The sequence below is a fragment of the Anser cygnoides genome, chromosome 2 (genome assembly GCF_040182565.1).
Source record: "Anser cygnoides isolate HZ-2024a breed goose chromosome 2, Taihu_goose_T2T_genome, whole genome shotgun sequence".
Taxonomy (NCBI): Eukaryota; Metazoa; Chordata; class Aves; order Anseriformes; family Anatidae; genus Anser; species Anser cygnoides.
In genome coordinates this window covers 163592393-163616524 of record NC_089874.1, presented here as the reverse complement: position 1 = coordinate 163616524, position 24132 = coordinate 163592393, and the positions used below count along the sequence as shown (strand labels likewise).

The 24132-nt window shown below is 44.7% G+C and overlaps 1 protein-coding gene across 50 annotated transcripts in view; it reads right to left on the bottom strand.

The window, feature by feature from the left end:
- The window catches only part of SCRIB (scribble planar cell polarity protein), a 121192-nt gene that overhangs the window by 73985 nt on the left and 23075 nt on the right, over positions 1–24132 (bottom strand). For 49 of the 50 annotated variants that reach the window (XM_066990950.1, XM_066990952.1, XM_066990944.1 and 46 more), the window contains exons 2-16: positions 23897–24014; positions 23569–23647; positions 22173–22262; positions 21388–21444; positions 17579–17642; positions 16241–16315; positions 16008–16152; positions 15529–15647; positions 14708–14907; positions 13047–13213; positions 12327–12451; positions 10954–11079; positions 10184–10417; positions 9393–9710; positions 7089–7151 (exon numbers count right to left, since the gene is read on the bottom strand). In XM_066990950.1, the coding sequence (XP_066847051.1) occupies positions 7089–7151; positions 9393–9710; positions 10184–10417; positions 10954–11079; positions 12327–12451; positions 13047–13213; positions 14708–14907; positions 15529–15647; positions 16008–16152; positions 16241–16315; positions 17579–17642; positions 21388–21444; positions 22173–22262; positions 23569–23647; positions 23897–24014 (1980 nt within the window). The remainder of the gene's footprint in view (positions 1–7088; positions 7152–9392; positions 9711–10183; positions 10418–10953; positions 11080–12326; positions 12452–13046; positions 13214–14707; positions 14908–15528; positions 15648–16007; positions 16153–16240; positions 16316–17578; positions 17643–21387; positions 21445–22172; positions 22263–23568; positions 23648–23896; positions 24015–24132) is intronic. The other variant, XM_066990940.1, reaches the window with a different exon arrangement.

The window sequence follows — 24132 nt, the reverse complement described above, 5'->3', positions numbered from 1 at the left end:
AACTGTAAAAACCTCTGGGTTCATATAGGTTCATATAGATAGTTAGTTCCTCCATTAATTCCAGAAATAGGGATTTAAGAAGCTAGTCCTTCCTCCTCATCACAATAGGCACACAGGTTTCCTACAGCCATGGAAACATCAACAGCAAAAGAGAGGTTCCTGAAAGAACTGGACTGGCTAAACCATGGTACACAACAGGACAGAGTCCTTCTGGAAATGAAAACACTCAACTGCATAGATAAAAAAAATCAGTATTGGACAAAGATAAAATCATAGAATGGCAACTGATTCTCTGCCAAATACACAAGCATAGAATGGTTTGGGTTGGAAGACCTTAAGGATCATCTAACTCCAACCTCCTGCCATAGGCAGGGAAGTCACCCTCTCAGGTGATCAGGTTGGCCAAGGCCCCATCCAGCCTGGCCTTCAACACCTCCAGGGATGGGGCAAGTGAAGAATTTCCTTCTAATGTCTAGTCTAAATCTATCCTCTTTTAGTTTAAGATCGTTCCCCCGTGTCCTATCATTATCTACCCGAGCAAAGAGTCCTTCTCCACCTTTTTTTTTTTTTTTTTTTTTTTTTTTATAAGACCCCTTTAATTACAGAAAGGCTGCAAGGAGGTGTCCCCGGAGCCTTCTCTTCTCCAGGCTGAACATCCCCAGCTCTCTCAGCCTTTCTTCATAGGAGAGGTACTCCAGCCCCTTGATCATCTTTGTTGCCCTCCTCTGGACTCGCTTTCTTGTGCTGGGTGCCCCAAACCTGGATGCAGTACTCCAGGTGGGGCCTCGTGAGAGCAGAGCAGAGGGGGACAATCACCTCCCTCCCCAGCCGGTCACACCTCTTTTGACAGAGCTCAGGACACAGTTGGCCTTCTGGGCTGCAAGCACACACTGCTAGCTTATGTTGAGCCTTTCGTCCACCAGAACCCCCAAGCCCTTCTCCACAGGGCTGCTCTCAGTGAGTTCTCCCAGCGTGTATTCATCTGGGATTGCCCCAACCCAGGTACAGATACAGAGCATTGAACCATTCCCAGAACTAGAACAAAAACCTAGACGTGGAAATCCTGCAGACTGAGCTAGAATGAGTGATACTGAAATGCGTTATATTTTTTCCTCTCTTTAGCAGTAATGGATTTTTATTCCTATTCTTATTGATGCTCTTTTGTGTTAAAATCATTGGTATAGTCATTCATTTTGTATAATTCTGACTAAAAATTTTCACATTGAAACTCCTTTGCAGCCCAGAAATTTCTTATTGTTTTAAAGGTCCATTTTAGGAATATGGAATTAAAATGGCAGTATGTAATTAAATGACAGAATACTGGGAAATTTATGAAACTCTTCTAAAATTTGTTTCATTGACTAGCCTCACACTAAGAATTGCTTCATTTCCATTCTGTGCTGCTAAGGACAGCACACTAGAAAAGTGTTTGTCCAAAGTGACAACGAGATAGAAGGAAAATTCTTGCACTAAACCTGACATCGCTCATTTTAAAACATACAATCAGAGATATGCTTAAGAGATTATATTAGCAGTCTGGAGAACAAAAACTCACTGAGAACCTTGACACTGAATGGAGGAATAAAAACAAGGTAGCTAAAGAGAATTCCTATTCATAAACAGAATCTGCCACACCGTAAGTGGAAGAAAAACTATGGAATACAGGGTAATGAAGACTGAATAAACTCTGTCATCTTATCAACAGTCAACAAGTTTGAGTTCAAGTAGAACAGGTGCATGAAAGGGCAGTGAGAAAGACAAGATATAGAGAATAAATCATAGAAGAGAAGACCAAAAGAATCTTCTTTTAATCTAGCAAAATGAAGGCTGGAAGGAGTTGTGACTGACATCCATAAAAATGCACAAAGGACAAAGGGTCAGACAGCAGAAAAGATTTTTCAGGAAAAGAATATAATGACAACAATGAATAAACAAGTGCAAGTTTAGTTCGAAATCAAGTTCTCCAGTCATTCAAGAAGTAGAAATCTGGAACAGCCTCCCAGTAGAAGAAACCTGAGTGTGCATGTATGTACTGGGAAAGTGGAAAACACAATCTATATTAAATAAAATGTTTGACTGAGTTGTGAAATACAGTACAAACTCAGTGATCTAAATGATGTGGCACAGTATACCCTCAGCAAGTTTGCAGAAAACACTAATCTGGGAGGAGTGGTGGACACACCAGAGGATCCTGCTGCTGTCCAGAGGGACCTCGACAGGCTGGAGAAATGGGCTGATAGGAACCTCATGGAGTTGAACAAGAAGTGCAAACTCAGCACTTGGGGAGGAAGAACCCCGGGCACCAGGGCGTGCTGGGGGCCACCCGCCTGGAAAGCAGCTTGGCAGAAAAGACCCTGGAGCCAGCAGCGTGCCCTTGTCACTAAGAGACTAAGGGTATCCTTGGCTGCATTAGGCAAAGCATGGCCAGCAGGTCAAGGAAGGTGATCCTGCCCCTATGCTCAGCACTGGTGAGGTCACATCTGGAGGGCTGGGTCCAGTTCTGGGCTTCCCGGTACAAGAGAGAAATGGGCATACTGGAGAGAGTCCAGCAAAGGCCTACAAATACGAGGAAGGGCCTGCAGCACCTCTCCTGTGAGGAGAGCCTGAGAGAGCTGAGACTGTTGAGCCTCAGCCCCCTCTGGAGAAGAGGAGGCTCAGGGGAATCTTACCAATGTCTAGAAGCACCTGAAGGAAGGGTGCAAAGAGGATGGAGCCATGCTCTTGTCAGCGGTGCCCGGTTGCCAGCACAAGAGACAACGGGCACAAACTGGAACGCAAGAGATTCCCTCTGATTGTCAAGAAACATTTTGTTGTGCAGGTGACAGAGCACTGGCACAGGCTGCCCAGAGAGGCTGTGGAGTCTCGCCCCGTGGAGATTTAGGTGACCCTGACTGAGCAAGGGGAATGGACCAGATGACCTCCAGAGGTCCCCTCCAATCTCAAGCATGCTGTGATTCTGCTGCTAGTTGGTGATGATAGGAGACTTGACTTCAGGATTTCTTCCAAATTTATGTCAGCCTTAAATTTAGCTAATTGCTTCTGGATTGAATATAGGTTGTTTTTGGTTAAAGTGTATCTTCTGTAAACGTCAACCTATCATCATTTTTTTCTCATTTCAGTTCCTGGATCTAAGCTGGAGATTACATTCTTCATTACAAGGTCTCAAAGCTATTCGACAAGTTCTCTTTTCTGCTATTGACACAGTCAGAAAATGTAATTCGTTTTTCCAGTAGAGAACCATTTTTAAAGGCTTGCAAATTCCCCATTTATTTCTAGAGGCATTTTTGAAATTTCTAGTTTTTTTATGTAATGCTGGTCCTAAGCAATGTGACCTGTATCTCTTGTATACATCCTGTTTTCTTGTTTCAAAAGGGAGGATCAGATTTGAAGTGTAGTGTTTTGTTTAAACAAGGTGTCTTTTCTCTCTGTTAAAACCCACTTCTCTATTGCTTTTTTTTTTTTTTGAGAAAGGAACTAAATGAGCAAAAAGGAAACTGCAGGTAGCTCTTCACGTGAGTGAGAAATCATTCTACAGTTTACTACTCAGTCCTTAAGAAATCTCCATAGGAGACAAGATTTGCACTTGACAGCGATATATTATGATGAATGAGCTGCAATCAGACAAGTAATCTGTCATTTTGTAGGTGAATCATATTCAAACTGTGACTTAATAGACCTGAATGAGAAATCGTACATCTAAGAGGGGAAGATTACAGTCTCTACATCCAAACTGTTATAGGGCGATAGCATAAGAAAGAATACTAAGGGACCTTTCATCTCACTAGGAAAAGGTTAAAAAAATGTATTGCAAGAAATCAAAAGCCAAAAAAAATTTGAACAGAAATTACATCACATCTTCCTAGCTCAATGGGATGATTAAACATTTTAAAAAACTTTTCAAAGTTCAACCCCACTTAACACTGGATGCTTCAGGACCACGCTGTGTTGTCACAGTCTGCCTCTGGCAAACAACAATTGTTGTGCCAAGCATGAAGCCTGCATTCAAACACAAATGGTAGCATTTCTGAGCAATTTCCACAGGATAAGACTTCTTTAACGAGAAGACTTGACTTGCTTCTGACTCCAGAGTGACAAGATCTGGCATCTGAGCAGAGGAAGCTGACAGGATCTTTTCCACCCTCCAGCAAGGAAGTCAAGAACCTTCAACCTCTAAGATCAGCCTAGCTTTTTCATAGGGATGGAAATCACCAAAACATCCTCTTTATACAATCTAGTACAGCTGCGAGAACGTCAAGTCAGAAGAAGCAAAAATGTATAAAACTCTTCAATCAGCACAAGCTTGCCCATGCAGGGCACTTCATGACTCATATTTTCAGGTGCTCTGTAAAAGACAAGTTAACACTAGGCAAACACAGAAGGATGACACCAGCCGTTACTGCGGACAAAGCAGCATTGCTCACTTAAGCAGAACTTGGGACCTCCTTTGCATTGTTGTCATCTTCAATTTGCACAGCAGTTCTTTCTGGACTATTTCTTCGAAAATTCTCTGAAACTAAGCAGATTTCAGGTGCAAACTCATGCCTTCAAATAGGAGCTTGATATACTATTTTTCTCTTCCAGAAGCCTCCTTTACAACCCAGATACAGCCGTTTCTATAGTAGAGACGGAGACTACGACAAAACATTGGGAACTAAGTCAGCAGTAGAATCCAGATAGCAATAAGTCCTGTGCTTTTACGAAGTTATTTCTTCCCCTGCAGTAGAGTACCACTTACCCTAACAGGCAAAGGAACTCTGGAAGTACCAGCTGCATGCACAGCGCTAGGCTCCCTATTGTATTACAGTGCTGTCCGAAGTCACGCAGATGTCTCCAGCTCTACTCTGGTGAGGCCAGTCTTTGTGTTAACTCTAAACCATAATCCTAAAACAACATCAGTAGTTTCCTCTCTGTAAGAGCTGCATAAAATTATACAAGGAATGCGACAGCAACATTATGAACTTTGTGCTGAACAAGAGACACGAGGGATTCCACTCTGCAATGGCCTTGCTCAGGGAAATAGCCCATTGGTTTAGCTATAACAGACTGGTTTAGCTATAACAGATTCTTCTCAAGTATATGAAATCATCCCTGGAAACAGTAGGTAGATTGTATTTCTGGTATCAGTCACTTCCCAAGCTGATTCTCTACTCAGACACTATGTAGTCTTTAAGGCCCTAAATATTTCTCCTGCTGCCCTACTCATTGAGAGGTACATGTTTCCTAGAACATCACAGTTGATGTTCTAGGAAAAGATGGCACGGGATGCACTCTGCAAAAAGATGCACTCTGAGCATGAGTGAGGTGTCCCACCAGGACAGTGCACAAATCCAGCTCTCACAGAACCGTCAGCTTGAGTCCCACGGTTTGCTTTCACTGATGCTTTTGGAGACTAACTCTTCCATACGGCCTGCTGTCCTGATTTGTGCTCAGCATGACTCCACTAAAACGACAGATTATCACCGACTGGAGAGATCAGCAACTATCCACTGAGCTGACTGCTCCCCATGAGCTGTGGGACAATCAACTGCTTCCCAAAGCTGTTCTGCTCTAGGGTGACTTTGGCCATCACCTCCACCCATCTTGTGGATCTCTAAAATGTTTGTCCTTAGGAGCTGCACCACCATCTCACATCCTACATGGCACTACCACACCAGTCTTTTACAGTGAGGCAACAGATCTGTATAAAGAAGGAAACGATAGTGCAGGGACATCAGAGCAACTTGGGGCATCTAACCAGCTACCCTCCCCAGTTGACTCAAAGTTGTTCTAGGCACTTTGATCAGACGTAGGTGGAACATGGGCAGGACAAAACGAAGAGGCAGGCAGACTGTGTCCAATACAAGGCTGAGGTTTCTTGGACTACTGCGCCTTGAGGAGCAAGAAGACTCTGCATATGGAATTCGAGGTCTAGCAGCTAGAAAGGAGGACCAAGAGCAGTGTGTTGCTAATCAAGGGACCAGGAAGCACTTGTAGTGAGTTTTTTTTATCTCTTTACTGATGACAGAAGAGTTATACAAAGAGAAATGCAAGAAATGTGAACGTGTTTTCCCAAGATCTACAGATAAGGAGACTGAAATGTGATCTGGCTTATACATGGTGTGTTGGTGTGCCCTGAAGATTTTTCAATGGAAGTATGTGCCACCTCCTTCCCAGAAAGCCTTACTCCAAAACCAAGAAAGAAAAGCCTCCATTTCACACCTGAGGAAGGAGCACAGAGACAAGTTCACAGAGACAAATAGGACAGCACTCACAAGTAATACATGGGTACTAATGTACTGTTCCAAGGAAAGTATCTTCCATGCAAGCAGTTAGTACTGACAACAGTTTCTGCCTCTTACCAGAGGCAGTAGCACTCTGCCTCCAAGACTTCTCTGGAAACACCACCTGCAGAAAGCCCACTAACACAAAGGATAAGGCAAGCCTACTGAAAACTTGTAAATGAATTCAGGAAGTTAATCAAAGTCAGAGGATGAGCTATGGCAGCACGACAAAGGACTTCAAGCTTGGGTGCAGAACACCGTACATATGACAGGGACCTTACAGCCCCCCTAATGCCACCTGTTCCTTTCTGATATCCCAAAGTGCTGCATGTGAAGACTTTGCATGAGGGGATGCATGAGATACAAGAATCATTAGCTCCAGTCCACCTTCCTCATGCAATTGCAGTGTCCTGAGGTTGATTATCCTCCCTACCCCAAAGGGTCATACACAGCATTCAGCAGATTCTTGAGGCCTCTACTCCTGAGTTACCACCACTCCTGAATGTATGCATTTATTTTCTTCCACCTTCTTTTTCCTCAGTGCACAGCAAATAGGAACTTTCCACCTGTGCCCCCTTTGGTTTTTCACATTTCTTCCATCTCATTCCTGATCTGCAGCAGCCATTCTCACCTCAGGTATGGAAAGTAGGGAAAGGAGGTGAAAGCAGGGGAGGAAACAATCATTGTATTTTTACAATCAGTCAGGTCCAGAAGCCACTTGACCCAGATAGATCAGAGTTTCCCCTACAACAATGGGTGAGCCTGGGAAGCAAATCAAGCAGATTGAATGATTTTTGGCAGAGAGAGAACAGTAGGAGTGGTACAGACCTCTTCCTCCTCAATGCGAGCAGGTTCAATCAGCAGATTATTGGCTTGATCAAACGACACCCCCTGTTAGGACAGGAACCAGCAAAGAGGCATGCGGATTAGTGGAGCATAAACCAAACCCACCACCACTACCACCACCACCCAACACACAAACGCACACCACTCCGATAGGTCTGGCCACACAGCACCAGAGCAGACCCCACTCATACCACTGCTGATTACCACCTACCAGCAAGTACCTGCGACAGGGCTGCGACCATGGCTCACAACATGCAGAGTGTCAGCATTCTTTGGCCTAGCTAACTGGAAACCACATCTTAAAGGCCATATTTTGTCTGTGTTGACACACTGAGGCTGTGACCATCAAGCTCACAAGCTAAACACCATTAGCTGGTTTTACCCACTCTGTACCAAGTCTTTCAGTGAAGGAGGAAGCATTAACCAACACAGAAGAAAACTGCAAAGGGCCCTCTGGTGCCACCTAGCTGCCGCACAGGAATGAAGCTATCCCAAATCAAACTACACTGGTCCCTCCTCTGAAGGGAAATGCCTCCGGTGAAAGTAAGCGTCAGATGCTCAGTCATCCTGCTCCCAGATACAGGAAATCTTAGAATTCCTATTGAAAACCAACTTTTGGGGAAGAAAAAAAAAAAAGAAAAAAAGAAAAAAATAAGAAAACCAAAACAAACAAAAAAAGAAAACAAGCAACTCTGATTTAAGGACTTGACCTCCTGCACACCTTGTCCTACCTTCTTACTTAATGCATGTATACCGCATTCCTCACTTGAAACTCTGTGGCGACATTGCTCCCCACATTCCTACTTCTGGAAGACAGCTCAGGAGGCAAGCTAACAAACCTGCCTTCATGGAGCAAGCATTCAACCCAGCCCCAAGAAAAGGAGAATTGTGATTTCCAGGCAGAAGGTTTAGCCTCTATTAAGGACAACTTTTTTTTTAACAGCGATACCAAACCCATGATCTCAACACCTATGTAGTCTTCACAGGTTTTGCCAATGGGCCAGTGTGTCCTTGGCTTTGAGTCCCAGACTAAAATAAATGAGCCTTTTGGGTCAGGGCATTTCACATGTACAGCAAGTCTTAGATACAGGTGATTTAGGATGGCTTCACACACTCTTATAAGCAGCAGCAACAATGCATTTTCACTCTGAAGAACTTTGCAAATGGTAAGGAAACTGCATTTCTCATCCCTAGGGATCAAATATCAGCTCAGATACATCAAGGCAAGCATCCACTGAAGAAAGGCTCCAATGGAAACTTCAGTGCAAGAACTTTCCCTGTGCCATCTGAACTCCAGCGTGGGGTTGAAAAGATCCCAATAGTCTGGAGTGTGTGCAGTAACAACAAGAATACGTTTTACTCCAGCATATTACACCAGTTCAGAGACCTACATCTCTCCCATAAGATTTGCTGGTGTCATACTCTATATAATGTAGATTCAGCTGCATCCTAATCCCTGCCTGTTAAGTACACCTCACAAAATCATCAATTTCAGTACCAATTTCAGTACGAACTGGTCTGACCTCAGGTAGTGTCCCTCATAAGTATATTCCTATTCTATTGTGAGCATCTTCCTCAACCAAGAATCTGGATGTCCCTGATGAAACATGGTGATTCACCTGAGTAGAGCCAAGGACCTTTTAACTCATCAGCCCCGACCATGACCAGAAAGGCTCATTGTGGCCCCATGGCAATGGCAGAACTCCGTAACACAGGCTCCCTCAAGTCCCTATACACATTTCATCAGACTGCACCTGTGCTGGGCAGGCACTGGGTAGAACCAATGAGAATGGCATGCTCCTATCTGCTCTCACTACCACTCCTCTTCAGGACCTGAACTGTGGCAGAAAAGCAACTGTTAGCAGTCTGAACATAAGCCTGAGGAGATTACATCCATCCAGGGACATGTCTCATCCTGTAGCAAACGAGGTGCAACAACCAGCAAGCAAGGAGGTCATTTTTTGAAAGGAATGAAAAAACCCATCAGTGATGGGACAAAAGAACTGTTCTTGCAGCACAGATCACAACATCGCACATAAGGGGAGCGTGCAAGCATTTGGACATAGCATGAGAAGTCAGACATAAGCAACATGGCACAGCTCTTGGACAATTGTATGAGCCCCAGAAAGAACTTCAGTTCTCCTGCCCTCAGCATGTTTCTCCTGAAGTGCTGGAGCCTCTTGAGAACATTTTCATTGGTACTGCATCAACCTGGCTGGTAGTTCAAAGCAGCAAAAGGGTGGTCTGGCACCCCTCTGACCTTTCCCCCTCCCCTCAAGACCTTACCTTCACCGACGGCTGAGCAGATAAAGCTCCATTTTTTCTGTCATCCTCATCCCATGCTTCCTCTTGATCCTCAGGCTCCGCATTGTTATTGCGGCTTCCCAGCTCCTCTTCCTCTTTTGGGACTCCATCACTGTTCAGCCCCTGTAGGAGTGCCACCACTGCCTCTGGCTTGGGCAGTTTAGTTATCTTAAAGTGTTTCTTATAATGGGGTGTGTCCTTGCGGATAAGCCTCTGTTTCTCCACTGGGAATGGTCGCTCTTCGTCTTCATCCTCATCTTCACTCCTTATTAGTGTGTCCTCAGCAAAGTGTACAGTGGGCTGCAATGGCAAAGCCCCAGAAAGGCTGTGAGCCTCAGATAACAGCCATAGCTGCAGGCAGCACATAAATCTGCTGTCCCTCTACTACCAACACAGGCAAAGTCAGCATTTCTGCTTTAATGCTAAAGAAGATTAAGGAACACTCAAATTTCCCCGTACTTGTTTTCACCCCATCCCCTGTACCAACTCCTTCACCTAGACACATCTGTCAGCCTCATGGACTGAGGGCACTCAGACCTGTAACCCTGATTTTTGCACAGTCCCTGCCTCATTCCCATGCTATCTTTCCTAGTCTTTGATGGACCCTGCTCCCCCAGGCTCCCTGAATCTCTACCTGCAGTTAGCTTCCAGGGCCTTTACTTGCCTCCAGCAATGCCCAAATCACACTCTGTAAATCCATTTATCATTTTCTCCGAAACTTTCAAATCCTTCCACTTTTTAACATGACCCTGATGCAGTTCCTAGATTCCTACCTCATTGTATTCCACTTCTACATCTTCCTCCTCTTGGACAGCTGCTTCTTTATGCTCCTCTTCAGCTTTTGGCTTTACCACCTTCTCCGGCTCCTGCATCTCAGACAGCTGCCCATTTGGCCAGCTCCTTTGTCCCTCCTCTCCCTGCTCCTCTCCCCTGAAGTCAGCAGAGGCGGTGCTGTTAGAAAGGTGCGAGTCCTCACTGCGATTTGATGTGGCACTTAGTCTTTTCTCCTGGGAAGATGATAGATTGCAAAGTCAAGACGGAAACCAAAGTAGGAAATGGATCAGTATAATCTGATTGGTGCAGGGTGGGGTATGGTCCACTGCCAACAGAACCACCTTTTTCAAGTTGCCCACTACCTTCCTAGCTCTACCCCTGTTTCATCATCTATGTGGGCATTTATTGTCAGTATCACACCTAGGCAGAAAGGCAACATCCCCGAGTACTCTATTCCCATCAATCTTTATTCAGTACATCAGAGCCTTCTTTTTCTCTCCCTGTTTTGTGACAGAAGTGGCACTGAGGCACACAATCCCCTTTATGGCCTTTTCTGTATCCTTGCTGCATCTTGTGCTGTCTCAGTGGCCCCAGCAGACACCACAAGGTAGGTTCTAATTCATGAAATGCAGACAATCCATGCTCAGTCCATTCCCACGTTTCCCAAAAGTTAAGTTCTTTCTGCCCAGCTTACAAACACTGCCTCTCCATTCCCCACATCTGCTACATGTTCTGTATGGTTATCCATTTCTTAGTGAACAGCACTCACTTCTGACTTAGGTGAATTCAGGTCTGTGCCAGGTTTTGCAGCATGTACCTCACTGCGCCGAACTTCAATCACTTTCTTCATAACCTTCAGCTCACTGGGATGAGGGGTTGCTCTGCGCTGGAGGCCCTAGCAAAGAAAAAGCACGCATGCAGAGCATGAGATTAAACAGTCAGAGGAATACGTGTCATGCCTCAAGACTGAATCAGTTCAAATGACATGTTTTATCAGACCACTAGAGCCCCAGCTGGACACGAACTAAATGTCACAGAATCTGATCTGGACTTCTCTGCTATTACAGCGTGCAGCTGGGAAGAGGAGAGAAATGGAAGATGACACTGATCAGATCCATCTCACAGACATTAACCTCCTCTCCATCTGACACAGGGTCTGGAAGAAATTATAAACACAGGAAGTTTTTATTTGTGTTTGTCTTAGTAAATGCCAATCAGTCAACACAGAATTCCCCTAAAGGAACACACAGGTAGATTTTCTTCTTAATCAGCCTGGTGCTTCTTAATATGCCTGACAAGCTTGTGTGTCAGCAGAATTTGTGATGCTTAGCTAGGTCCATCCAAGCTAAAAGTCAAGAAAAACAGTATTATAAAATTAATAAGAGTGTTAAAAGAAAGAAGAAAAAAATAAAAACACCCAAACCTAACCAGTAAACCTCCAAACACCAGTAGGAAAATTATCTCCATGCTGGAAGGACAGATACATTTTTTACATTTCATTAGAAGGATTCAGATCTCTAGAGAATGTCTCTCCACAAGATAAAAAGGAAGAAGTTCAGCAGGAGATTTAAACCAATAGAATACCTGCTGAAAAGTGAAACTTCTATCCTCCCCTTTGCATCTGCAATTAAAGTAAAATGATCTGCCATATTTTTTGAGGCTGCCTGTCTACAATTATAATGTTTAGCTACCTTAGTAGCACTACTGTCCACAGCACAGGCTTACTTCTGGCTCCAGGCTAGAAGATTGCCTAGCACAAGTTTGGGTGTACAGCCTTTCCCTGTGGAGGGCACCAACTAAGTGTCCAACTAGTGTCCAGTCCTGACACTGCTGTGACCATTAGGATCTCTAGACTACCTGACTGATCCGCGGGCAGTTTAGCAATCATAACTCAGTTCCCATGGGACAACCACCAAACTGTAAGTCTGCATAAATGCTCTCAAGGAAATAAATCTCTTTTATACCTTTTTGTCTTCTCAGGACACCTAATGCCCTCATTACTGCAAAAATTTAGTACAAACCTACAGCAATATCATAGGAGCTGTGAGATGGGAACACCATAATTGCTCCTTGTCCTAGGAAAAAACTAGATTGTGCCCATGCTTCCGTAGGAAGATAGCAAGCCACCAGAAAACTCCTTACCCGTCTCTCAGCTCCAGACTCCTCTTCATCATCCACTTTGGGTTCATCCAGAAACTGAATCACACTGACTCTGTTTAAATTGGTGTCTGTCCAGCTCTCATCCACACTGTTCTGCAAAAGATTCTCTGGGAAGAAAAATAACAGACTGGGAGCTACTTTCTGAATGTTCAGGGATGTGGTCTTAGATGAAAGACAGTTCTCAACTCATTAGGGCACTTTTGTCTCATCTGCTCACGGCATCAAGCTGCAGAGGCTTTGAAGACATCAGATCTAGCCTCCAGATGTTGTCACCTCTTGTATGTCTCCTACCAGATCCACGGCAGCCTCTACAAAAGGTACTGAAGGTTTCAGCTCTAGCATATCTTACCCAAGAACTAACAAAAAAGGTAGGATTAAGGCACAAATCAGAAGTACTAACACAAAAACATCAACACGACAGGAAGCAAACCTTACAGACTATGAACTCCTCAGTCAGTAAATATAAGCAGAAGATTTGAAGACTAGGCTGCAGCTTTTTCACCACATGGTAGAGAAGCAATTTGGCAGTTTTAGCAATCTGCCTTGGAAATCAACAGCAGCCAGTCAGAAGCTTAGGTACACTACAGCTACCACAGTAACCAAGAACAGTCCAGCCAAGCAGAGGAGGTTCACGTTCTCTTCCCTACATCACTCTCTGCAGTACACAGTACTGCAGACAGCATTCATAATGTAGTCTCTTACCTAGGCTAGGAGAAGGCTGCTGGGGAAGCAGGTAACAAGTGAGAACTTTTTCTCCTGTCTTTTCATCATCCTCTGTTTGGAATTTCAGCATGGGCTGGGACTGATTTTCTGCCAGCCACAGGGCTTTCAGGTTAAGATTCGTCAAAGCAAACGGCAAGTTTTGTAGTCTGCAAGAGAAAAGAAGAACTGTTGGTTAAACTTATTTAGTAATGGCGGCAATTCCACTCAGCTCCAGACTGCCTCATCTGCATTAGAGAAGGACAGAGTCTAGCCACTAAGGTAATCCCTCACTTCTGTACACACAGAAGCAGCTGGCTCAAGCTGCATACGGCTCTGACGCAGCCAGGGACTGGTCTCCGCAAACCACAAGGAACCTGAATTAGTTTTTAGCAGGTGACAACTCCAATCATTTCGCGTGTGGAAAATGGTGAACTCTGGAGAGGGTTTTGAAAACCAAAAAGATGCTGCTTTAATGCACTACTGTACAGATGATGTTCCAAACAGAAGCTCTGGTCAGCTTCCAACGGCTACAAAAATACCAGCCTCAGCTAACAGAACTGCAGCTAAAATCTGCAGAAGCTTTCAGACCAGATCACAAGTGTTTGCACACTGTGGTTATTTTTTCTTGTTTGTTTGTCTTAAATGGAAGTTTTTGAACTAGTCTACCTGCAGACTCTATTTTGTAAATAGCAAAGCCATAAATCACACTGCTGTATGTGACATGGCACCTGCTAGAAATTTCATCTTCCCACAGTCAGAGTATGGAAACACCCACTGAATCACATGCAAACCAGGAAAGAAAATGTCTCCATCCCTGCATGAACTGCAGACCTGTAGTAGGCTACAAACAGTTGATTTCTCAGTGGTTCAAAGCACAGCTCAAGCTGTGCTTTGTACAGGTCCACTGGTCAGACTGAATTGTACTCTGTAGATGCTGACAGTCCCATTGAGACACCTAAACAGCGTAGAAAACACTAGTAAAACCATAGCCACATTGGCAAAACAATGGAGAAATTGAGCTGTCACTGGCTGGAGAGAAAACCTGAAGAAAAGAGCCAGGTGTGCCCAGTGTCACTCTCAGATACACGGAAACAAGCAAATAAAATTATGTTTGTATTTGCACAGAACTGACAGTGAGCCCAGCACCCACTTCAGACCACTGCCAGGGGCTGAAAGCAGAACACTCTTGGCACGAGAAACAGATAGAGCCAAAAGCCACCCTAAAGCTTACATGTTATGATGAAGACTGTGCATGTTGAGTTGGGGGTGTCAATGAGAGCAGGAGGAGGAGGTGGTATTCTTCTACTGAACTGGGAAAAGCATAAGGCTCAGACACCAATTACCTGAGGATTGATGACATACAGCTACAAAATTTGGAGGCATTAATACAGTGGACCAGGGATTTCCCTGGGTCTTTGTTTCACACATAGAAAAACGTCCCCGTGCATCTGTATCAATTCTACCCTATGCTTTGCAGGCAAAAAGCTTGAGAGACACAGCCTCTTTCCAGAGGTTTAAGCAACCTCTCTAAACTGCTGATCCCATGATCAGCACAGATCCAGAGTCTCCCAAAACGCACCATGGCCCAGCCCATAGTGCTTCTTCCCAGCAGCTTCCTTAGGAATACACCTACAGGACTGTTTACCCCTCTTGCTGCTAACCTGTTCCCAGCCACATCAAGGACGTGAAGCTCGGTGGTGTTGGCAAGCTCTGCTGGCAGGAGGGACAGGCGATTGTCTCGCAAGGACAGCACATTCAGATTGGCACAGCCTCCAATCTCAGCTGGAAGGGATGTTAGTCGGTTCCGATCCACATTCAGGTTCGTCAGCTTGGTCAGCTTCCCAAGGGACTTTGGTAAGGCCTAGGAAGGACATGATTCAGTAGCTGCTAAAGATAAGACAGCAGAATGGGCATAAAATCCTCTATTGGATGGAAAAAAAAAAGCTGCCTTCTGTCCAAACAGAGATGAGATTTCAGTATAGTTTCCACAACCTCAGGATAGATTTTCCCTCAGGTTCACAGGCTGTTACATGTCAACTATTTATCTCAGCACAGCACACACACAACACCACTGGTCAAGACGTTTCTCCTGTTCACCTGTCCATTTCCAATATTGGTGTATTAACGAATAAATTGTGAGCAGTTTGGATAAGGGAGATTTTAAACTACACTACACCACGGCCCCTTGCCAAATATAGCTTTTCTTGTAGACCTTCTCCCATGAGACTAGATGAATTTCGGCACTGATCCATCCTGGTTATCCTAGATAATTTTTCTGAGAAAAAATACCAAGAAAGCAGCTTCCACCAGTGTCTTCAAGAGTCTCTGGGCTAGGTGAACCTCTGTGCTGAAAAGAAGCTAAGAGGACAGCAGCTGTAACACACTAAAGAACCTGCCTCAGAGGTGAGAAGATAGGATAAGATCCCTGGCATGTAGCTACTGAACAGCACAGGACAGGAGGATTGACTGCTGGTGTACTTACTGTCAACACGTTCTCTGTCAAGATGAGTTCCGACAGATTTTCACAGTCCCCAATTGACTCTGTCACCTCTGTCAGCCGATTCTGGTCCACCTTGAGGATGGAGAGCTGCTTCAGCTGACCTGGCCAGGGCAACAAGCTAGGTGTGAACTAAGCCACAGAGATAATGATGCTGTCCCATGTTTGCCTGCCTGAAATGCCTCCCATCAGGGATTACCTAACCTAACAATATAGGCACTATCCTTCTTCCCAACCATGCCTGTTCACAGGTTTCATCTATGCATGATGCAGATCAAGAACCTGAACGTGTCCTGTAGAGTTCTGCTCACCAGCATCATCTGCTGCTTCTGCACTCACCTACAGAAACTACGTCCATCAAGCCTTAATACTCTGTTACATACTGTCTTGCCTGAAGCCTCCCCCACAGGAGCACTTCTGGGGCAGTTCAAGTCCTGCTCTGCTCCCCATCCCACAATACTCACCAATCCCATCCGGAATGCATTCCAACAGGTTCTGTGACAGAAGCAAGTCTGTCAGTGCTACTAGCCCGCTGACCTCACTGGGCAACTGCTCTAGTTTGTTCTCTGACACATCCAGACAGACCAACCGGCGGAGATTACCCAGCTCCTAGGATCAGAAAGGAGACACTGTGGTTCAAGGGAGCAGTACAGGGAGGGAGCAAAGCAGTGAAGCAATGGACTGAACAAGTACTCACTGGAGGCAGGGCTGAGAGTTGGTTCCGGTCTAACCAAAGCTCGCGCAAGTTTGGTAGCGCTCCCAGAGTATCTGGCTGTAACAGAGCAGGACAGTAGCAGTGTCAGTCCTTTCCAGGGGAGAAACTGCTCTAGGATATTCCAAATCATACTAAAACTTTGCAAAACTAGATACTGTTACTGCTTTCACACCTCCTAAAACCATTCATCAAATGGTTTATGAAACTAACGCGTTGGTGTGCCACAATACTGCAGCAAATATGTTTGGAAGTGTCTGGGCTAGCATACTGGCTGCAGAAGCTCCCAACAGGAAACATGGAAGACAACAGCAAGCACTGTCCAGTAGCAAGCAAGACAAGAACCAAACAGGGTTTTGGAAATGCTGGCCCCACAGCAGAAATGTGTCTTTCTCCCCCTCCTCCCAGACATGTATAAAAGCTTGCGGTTAACACTGGCAATCCCAACATGACATAGCAGCGCTATCAGCAATGGTAGACGTGTTCATAGCATTGCTCCTTTTGTTACCTATAAACACAACACACACTGATGAGCGTTTGGTTTAGGAGTTAAAGCACCACTCAAGTGCAATTCAAGTGTCAGCCAACTGTTCTCACAAGCAGGCTGCAGCTTTGTGCACAGGAAGCTGCAAAATCTCGTTTGCCTCCCATTTTAGTTGGCTTTCTGCCAAAAAGCGTTTCAGAACATTAAGAACAGGATTCAGGAACAACTTGATCCACAACTGCAAAGTTAAAGAATATCACTGGATTTCCCCCAATGTCAAGACGAGCTGTAATTCAATATTATGTGCTGGCTCTCAGCATGCTTAGGCTTAGAGCCCTCCACGGAGGCACCCCGATCCAGAGGGTACACACCACATGCTGGGCTGACATAACTGTCAGGAACAACATGGAATGCTCCTGTACTTCCTAGAGGAGAAATTAAATTACGAAGGGAAAGGCAGAAAGTCAGCCCAGCAGAAATGAAAAACAACAGCTGGTGGCAGTGTAACACAGCAGAGAAAGAAAGTACCAGACAGAATCTCATTGGAAAGGAAAGATCCTTAGGCAGCTAGATAGCAACAAAGAACGTCTCAGACCAGAAGGGCTTGGAAAAAGCAGAGCAAGATGTGTATGAGGATAGTAGAAAGTGAGACAGGGCCAACACACAAAGAAAACATTATACTGGGAACAATGACTAGGCCATCTTGGGCAGATCAGAATCTTCCCAAACAACCCGAGGGTCTATTTCTTTGCATTTCAGACAAAAAAAACACTTCCACAAAGGTACAGGTGCTACCCCTACCAACCACCCGTATTCCCTCCCCACCATCCCTCACCTACCAGTACTTCCAGGTCATTGCCACCAAGATCCAACTGTTCTAACTTGACAAGGAATGAGAGTGAACTGCAAGATACAGGGAATAGAAAGGGGAAAATAGAAAAAGTGAAAGAAAAAGAAAAAAAGAAGGAAAGAAAGAAAGGAGGGTTAGCATCAGGGACACACATCTCACAAATAACATAATTTTGACTAATTCCTAAAACTGGTGGGGCAATCCTGCCCCTTTTCACACTCCCTCTGCGCCAAGCAGTTTAGGAGAGCTGGTACACTTCCCCAGGCCAGACCATGTGCACCAGGGAATTGGGTTCATTAGCACCATCAGTCCCAAAGTGGTCAGTTTCTACTCTGATACCAATTTGCCCTCTCCCCCTCCCACTATAAAAAATACTCTTTGAGCAAAAACATGATAGATGACAAGCCACACCTTAACATTGATGCCAATTTTTGTTGCAAGGATGGGGACCTGAGCACAGAGTTATAAATAACAGGAATCAGCAGAGGACAATACGTATTTGGGAGGCAAGGGGAGAACAGCTGCAGGGAGAGGCAGGAATGACAAATTTAAGAGCCCCAATCTCCCCAAATGGGATGGACAAGCTGTTTAAGACAAAAGGAAAGACAACACTGGCATGATGTCTCAGAAAAGGTTAAGATGTACAGACAAGAAGCTCACTAGGCAAGATACTGCAAGAAACCTACACAGGAATTGTGCTACAAAGCCTGTCAACACTGGTGGTCCCAAGGATGTACCCCACTATCCAAACACATTATGAACCTCTGGTGAAAAGTCAACACCACAACACCAGGATTCAGTTCTTCTGAGTTGGTTCAGGTGTCCACAAGTTTTCAGCTTTCAGTCCTACCCCACCAACTTCAACACCCACTCTCCTGAACAGGGGTTGCTGCCTCTTGCTTTACGCTAAGGCAGAATTCCCATTTAAAGCCTGCCTATGTCCCCAGAATGGATGGTCTTCAGTGCTTATTTTGTTCTTTACAGGGAAATGTTCTCATAAAGAAATCACTGCATTTGTTTGTAAATACAGCTATGCATCTCAACACCACCCAAACTCAGGAAGTTGGAGGCTGGAAACCTGTGAGAAAAGAAAAACACAAAAAGAAAAAACAAAATAGATCTGTGTCGCCTGGAGCAGGCTATAAAAATATTGGGACTACACAGGAAGAAGAAGTACTCACCTTTTAAAGTGGTAGATTTTGAGATATTATATTCACTCAAAGGTTTATCAACAGTATTGTCAGAAGGATTCTATTGTACAGCAGTATCTCATTATGACTGTACATTTGTTCTTTGACTTCTCTGAAGGGTGGAGCAGCCATGACTCCCTTAGCATCTTCAGTTTGAATTCCCAAAACAGGGAAAAGTGAGCCATGGAATTCACCTTGATATATGAGGTCTTACAACATGCTTTAAGTACAGATCTCTCTATACCATTCCATGAGAATACATCAATGTGAGCCACGCTTCCCAACTGACTGGCAAGCTGTGTCCCACCTACGTGGAAGAGATGAGGAGTGATAACCAGCTGTACAAGACGAACTCTTTCAGAAGTCAGTTGACAGAAAGCCAACCACTGAATTTAAGTTTTAACAAGTCAAGGTCACTGCAAGCTGGATCTTTTAAGACACTGAAAGACTACAGCAAAAACTGGAGGGACACTGTCACAAATGCAGAGTACCTAAGTCTGTCTATCTACTGCACTCGGTAAACTTGCAAAATGAAAACACCATCCATTTTTATAAGTCATTCTACTCTTTGGCAAGATCACTTGGACTTGTTTAGAGCCATTATTGGGCACAGTTTGTAACCACACTAAGAACAGATCTCATGTTTGACTGATAGACCTGACAAAAATTGCCTTGGTCTTTTAAGGCACTTTCTATTTTTGGAAATCATCCTGTCAATTGGGAAAAATGAAAAGAAGCTGGAATTGCACTGCATGATGAATATTAAGTATGGACTTAACTCTCAGAGAAAAATCCCCAGACTCAGAACATGCTACAAGCATCATTCTAGGCAGTACAGAGGCTTCACTCAGGGAAACAAGGGAACACTGGGCATGAGAGATCTCCCCAGAAACCATGAGTCTGTTCAAAGACTGAATTCTCAAAATCCATTTACTCGCTGATTCCTAGATGGTGAAAAGCCACTCATTCTTCACTGCAGTTTAAAAGCCAGCTCTGGATGTAGCTATTGCTCCTCTTTGCTTATGTAGCTTATCATAGTGGTGGCATCTGCCTGTGTGAACACAGAACACACGAAACAGACAGCAGCAGGTCCCAATACCAGGGCCCAAACTTCTCTGTCTTGTCTGTTCTCAGCCTGACGTGAGGAGCTTCAGCTCTTGCTTTCTCCCTTGTGGCTATGTTCCATGTGGGGCCACCTCAGCTGTCCTCTTAACATCACCTTTCTGTGACAGTGCTTCAATGCTCTCAACTTCTGTGCACAAAAGATCCAGCAACTTTGGCATCAGAGACAAGATGACAGCGTTAGTTTGAACTATGTGTCTATCACTGTGTAGTCACCAGGTATGAAGGCTGGGAGGTGACCAGTGCAGACTGTCAGCTCCCTTTTGGAAATGTCTTGTCTAAAGGGTCAAAACTGACACATTAATTCTACAACCAGATAAACCCTGTACTTGCAAAGCTCAGAGGAAAATAACCATCTGTAAGAGGACGTGCATGAGTCACAGCAACGTCCTGCAGTGAGGGAGGCACAGCTATCACAGAAGAAACAAAACTAAAGCCTGAACTGCTTACTGATACTGCTTATTATCAAAGCCCTGCTTGAACACCACATCATTAGAAGCCTCTTTTGCCCACTTATTTAAATAAAGCAGGGGAGCATGGAGGAAAACATAGGTAGCCAGACTGAATGCTTGCCATGAATAAGAGGACACTAAGGAAGGGTGACAATAGTTGCTTACTTCACGCAGTCACTAGGGAGTTTGTGTAGCCCCAAAACTTACTGCTATTCAAAAAAGTCAGGTGGAATCCCTTCCAACGTATATTCAAGGAAGACTGGGGTTGTAACCATCAACTGGATGGATAAGCAGGCAGAAAACAAGCTGACAGTGCTAATGAAACCTCAGAGAAAACTCAGCAGACAATTCTTATGGGCTCCAGATCAAAGATTGATGTACAGCCTTATTAATTCTCCACATTCTATTTACTTGATAGCATCAGCTGCACCAAACAGATCTTCTGCCAGAAAGTTAGCTCTATTCCTAACTCTCTGAAACATTTAATATGACTTACCTTTTCTACCTTGATGGCTTATTCCTTTGCCAGCTTATTTTTTACCCGTTGCAGAAAAGCCAGTTATCCCACCCATTCCCACAAACTGCTCAACCAGGACAATCAGAAAGAAAATAGACATAAGAAGCAAAATATACTGTAGACATATTCAAGTTACTAACTTCACTGTATACAGAGTTCTTCCAACACCCACATCAGTACGTATTTCTCTTTTTCCAAAACAATCGTCATTTGTTCCACCTCTCAAGGAAAAAAGGTTCCCACAATTTCCAGCAGCTTTTGTGTGGAACCCTGTCTATTCCAAATCATTTCTGACACAGAAGCTGAGGATAAACTCTAAATATTTTTCCCTGCTCTTGAGACCTGTACTATCTCTCTCCCTCCTCAACGCAATCTACAGAAAACCAGCATGATGCAGCTAACTTATTCAAAGGTTTGAGCCCTCCCAATCAAAGTGCTAAATCTTGTACTATAGAAAAAGCAAGCCCATGAGTCTGAACTATCAGGCAGGAGACTCCTGAAGCCACCAGATACTCACGTTGGTAGAGTCTTTAGCAGGTTCTCACGTAGTTCCAAAGTCACCAGGTTTGCTAAACTGTAAGAGAAAAGGGAGTAAGAAAGCCAAATTCATTCAATAGGGCTTCAGAGATACCAAGGAGATGTTCATATCCCTTCCCTTGTGACAGTATCTCATGTCCTGCACAAATGCATATGCTTAAGTGTGTACACACAAATGGAGATGAGAGAAAGGGGGAAATATATCTTAAATTACTTGTAATGATGGTGACACCTTATTGCAAAATCAGGGGGCTACAACACAGTGTCCAAACTTGGGGCAAGATAACATGATATCACATAAAGGACTGTCTGCCCAAAAAGATAAAAATCCCTCACATGTAGAAAGCCAAATCCCATGGGAGGGGCACTGCACCTCATGGACAAAGCACCACGAGATTTCCCTTGGTTATTTGCTAGAAGCATGAGTCACTTCAACATCACAGGACAGACCAAACCTGTTTGGAAACGGGTACTCATAAAAGGAGAGAAGATAGAGGATTTGAGAGACCTGGATTTACGCCTTGCCTGTGCACTGACTGTGGAAGAGTAGAAGCAGCTGAGTCCAGGAAAGAAACTTTTAAAACGGTTGCCTTTCAATATGAATAATGCTTAGAGGTGCTCAGATAGCATATTCAGTGCAGCAGCAAGCTGTAGCTGGGAGAGCACGCTCTTGCCCAACAAGTCCTGCTAGCACTGCCAACCCCAACAGCACAGTGCTCCTACCCTGGCCCTCCCCTCCTTTCTGAGGAACAGGGGCATACTCACTTTCCAATGTCATTAGGGAGGCTCTGCAGGGACACATCATTCAGGGCCAAATGGCCCAGGCTCCGCAACTGTGTGAAACCCTCAGGAAGTCTGTGAAAACATGACAGAATAAAGCGCCATCAATTCTGTATGCAAAACCAGTGCTGAACTCACTCAAATCCCCCAAAAGCCAGTCTTATTCCAATTGGTATAAACAGGCACAAATGAGACAGGCAGGAACCAATTCTGACCCCAGCTCCTGACCCATTTCCAAGACACAACACTCCTTGCAACAAAGTCACTACATGTCCAAGTATGCACACTTGTCTCTGTAGTATTAAGCATGAACCACAGACTAAGCTACATTATGCAATCATTTAAACCTGGAAGGAGGGAGGGCTACTAAGAAATCCAAATACCCAGTTAAGGATACTGCTGCAGAGGACACTGCTGAATTCCCCAGGACCAAGTAGTATAATCACAACAGCTCCAAAGTACAATAAAGCAAGGAAGAGACCCACAAAGCAGAGAAATCCTTCTTTCCTGATGAATTCTGGGCCACAAAAAGACTAACAAATAACTTGTAGGGTAAGAAATGCTCCTCATTCCTGTGGCATGGGGATTCTCAAAGACTGAAAAGTTTCTCCCATTCTGACAGTGTCTGGCACCACAAGAGGGAAGCAGAGAGTTAAATCTATTTAAAGGGTGACCGGCAGCACTTGCCCAGGAGCACAAGAGCACCAGGCATCTGGCATCAGGCTGGCATCTCCAGGGACCCTTGCAGACAATACATAAGACATCAGTGCCTTAAAGTATAGCTCGTTGAGGCAGAGAAGCCACACTTAAATTCCCAGATCATTATGCATTAAGAGCTTTAGAAAGAGAATACTAGAGACGGCAGATCCCTGTTCCTGGACATAGCTCTGGGCATTGTCTTACTAGGGAAACTGACCAAACAGGTTCAAAGAACAGCCACCCTAGATTATAAGCGAGAAGACAGAGAGCAAAAAGGACTGAGAGAGCAAAGGATAGCATGCAAGGCTTTCTGTACTCCTCCGTAACACCAGTCTCCATCCGTTCTGTTTTGTGCAGCATGGTGAAGGAGTAGGGAAAGAGTAACAAACTTATTCCAAGAGGACAGAAGTCTCTCACACCAGTGTCATCAGTATGAATAAAGCCTCGTAAGTCCAAACCAAAGGCCCTGCAGAAGAGAGAGGCCACGCCAACTTTCCCCTATGCTGAGTGTTCCACGTGTCAGGAGAGCAGACAGCTGCAGGTCTTGGCAAAAGCAGGGTGATCCTAGGCCTTAACTTCAAGGGAAGACGATTACAAGATGAAGACCAGAGAAAGCTAGGGAGGATGAGGAACTTCAACTCTCATTCTCAGCTGTACAAAAAGGCTGCATACACCTTCCTACCTGGAGAGGGGATTCCCGCTGAAGTCTGCGATCTCCAAGGATTTGCAGAATTTGATGCTTTCAGGAATTTCTGGAATGTCTGGAAAAAAAGACATGAAAGAAAAAGAGGCTTAAGAAGAATCTATCATGTGGAAAATGGGACACCAGGTACTGGTGGCAGCCTGAGACACAGTAAGACAACAAATTTTCACAGCTCCGGACCCATGACAGATCACTCTGCAGGACTGCGAACTGTTCTGACTCTCAGAACAGAAATGCACAGGGCAGTGCAGTATGCAAAGAAGCAAGACTGTGGGGCATCTATTCCCCCACTGAGCTCTGACCTTACCATTACGGGAGATGTCCAGTTCCACCAGCTGCATGAAGTTGGCAACCTCAGGGGGAAGTCTCTGTATTTCATTGTCGCTCAGGCCCAGTTTGCGCAGGTTCAGAAGCCTAAAGAAAGGCTAAGACAGGAAGAGAACAAAACTGGGTCAGCGGCAGTTCTGTGGAAAATGTGTCGTCTCACCTCAGGGCAAAACTGAACATCCATCCTTGGAGACAAATGCCATCTCCTCTCAATCT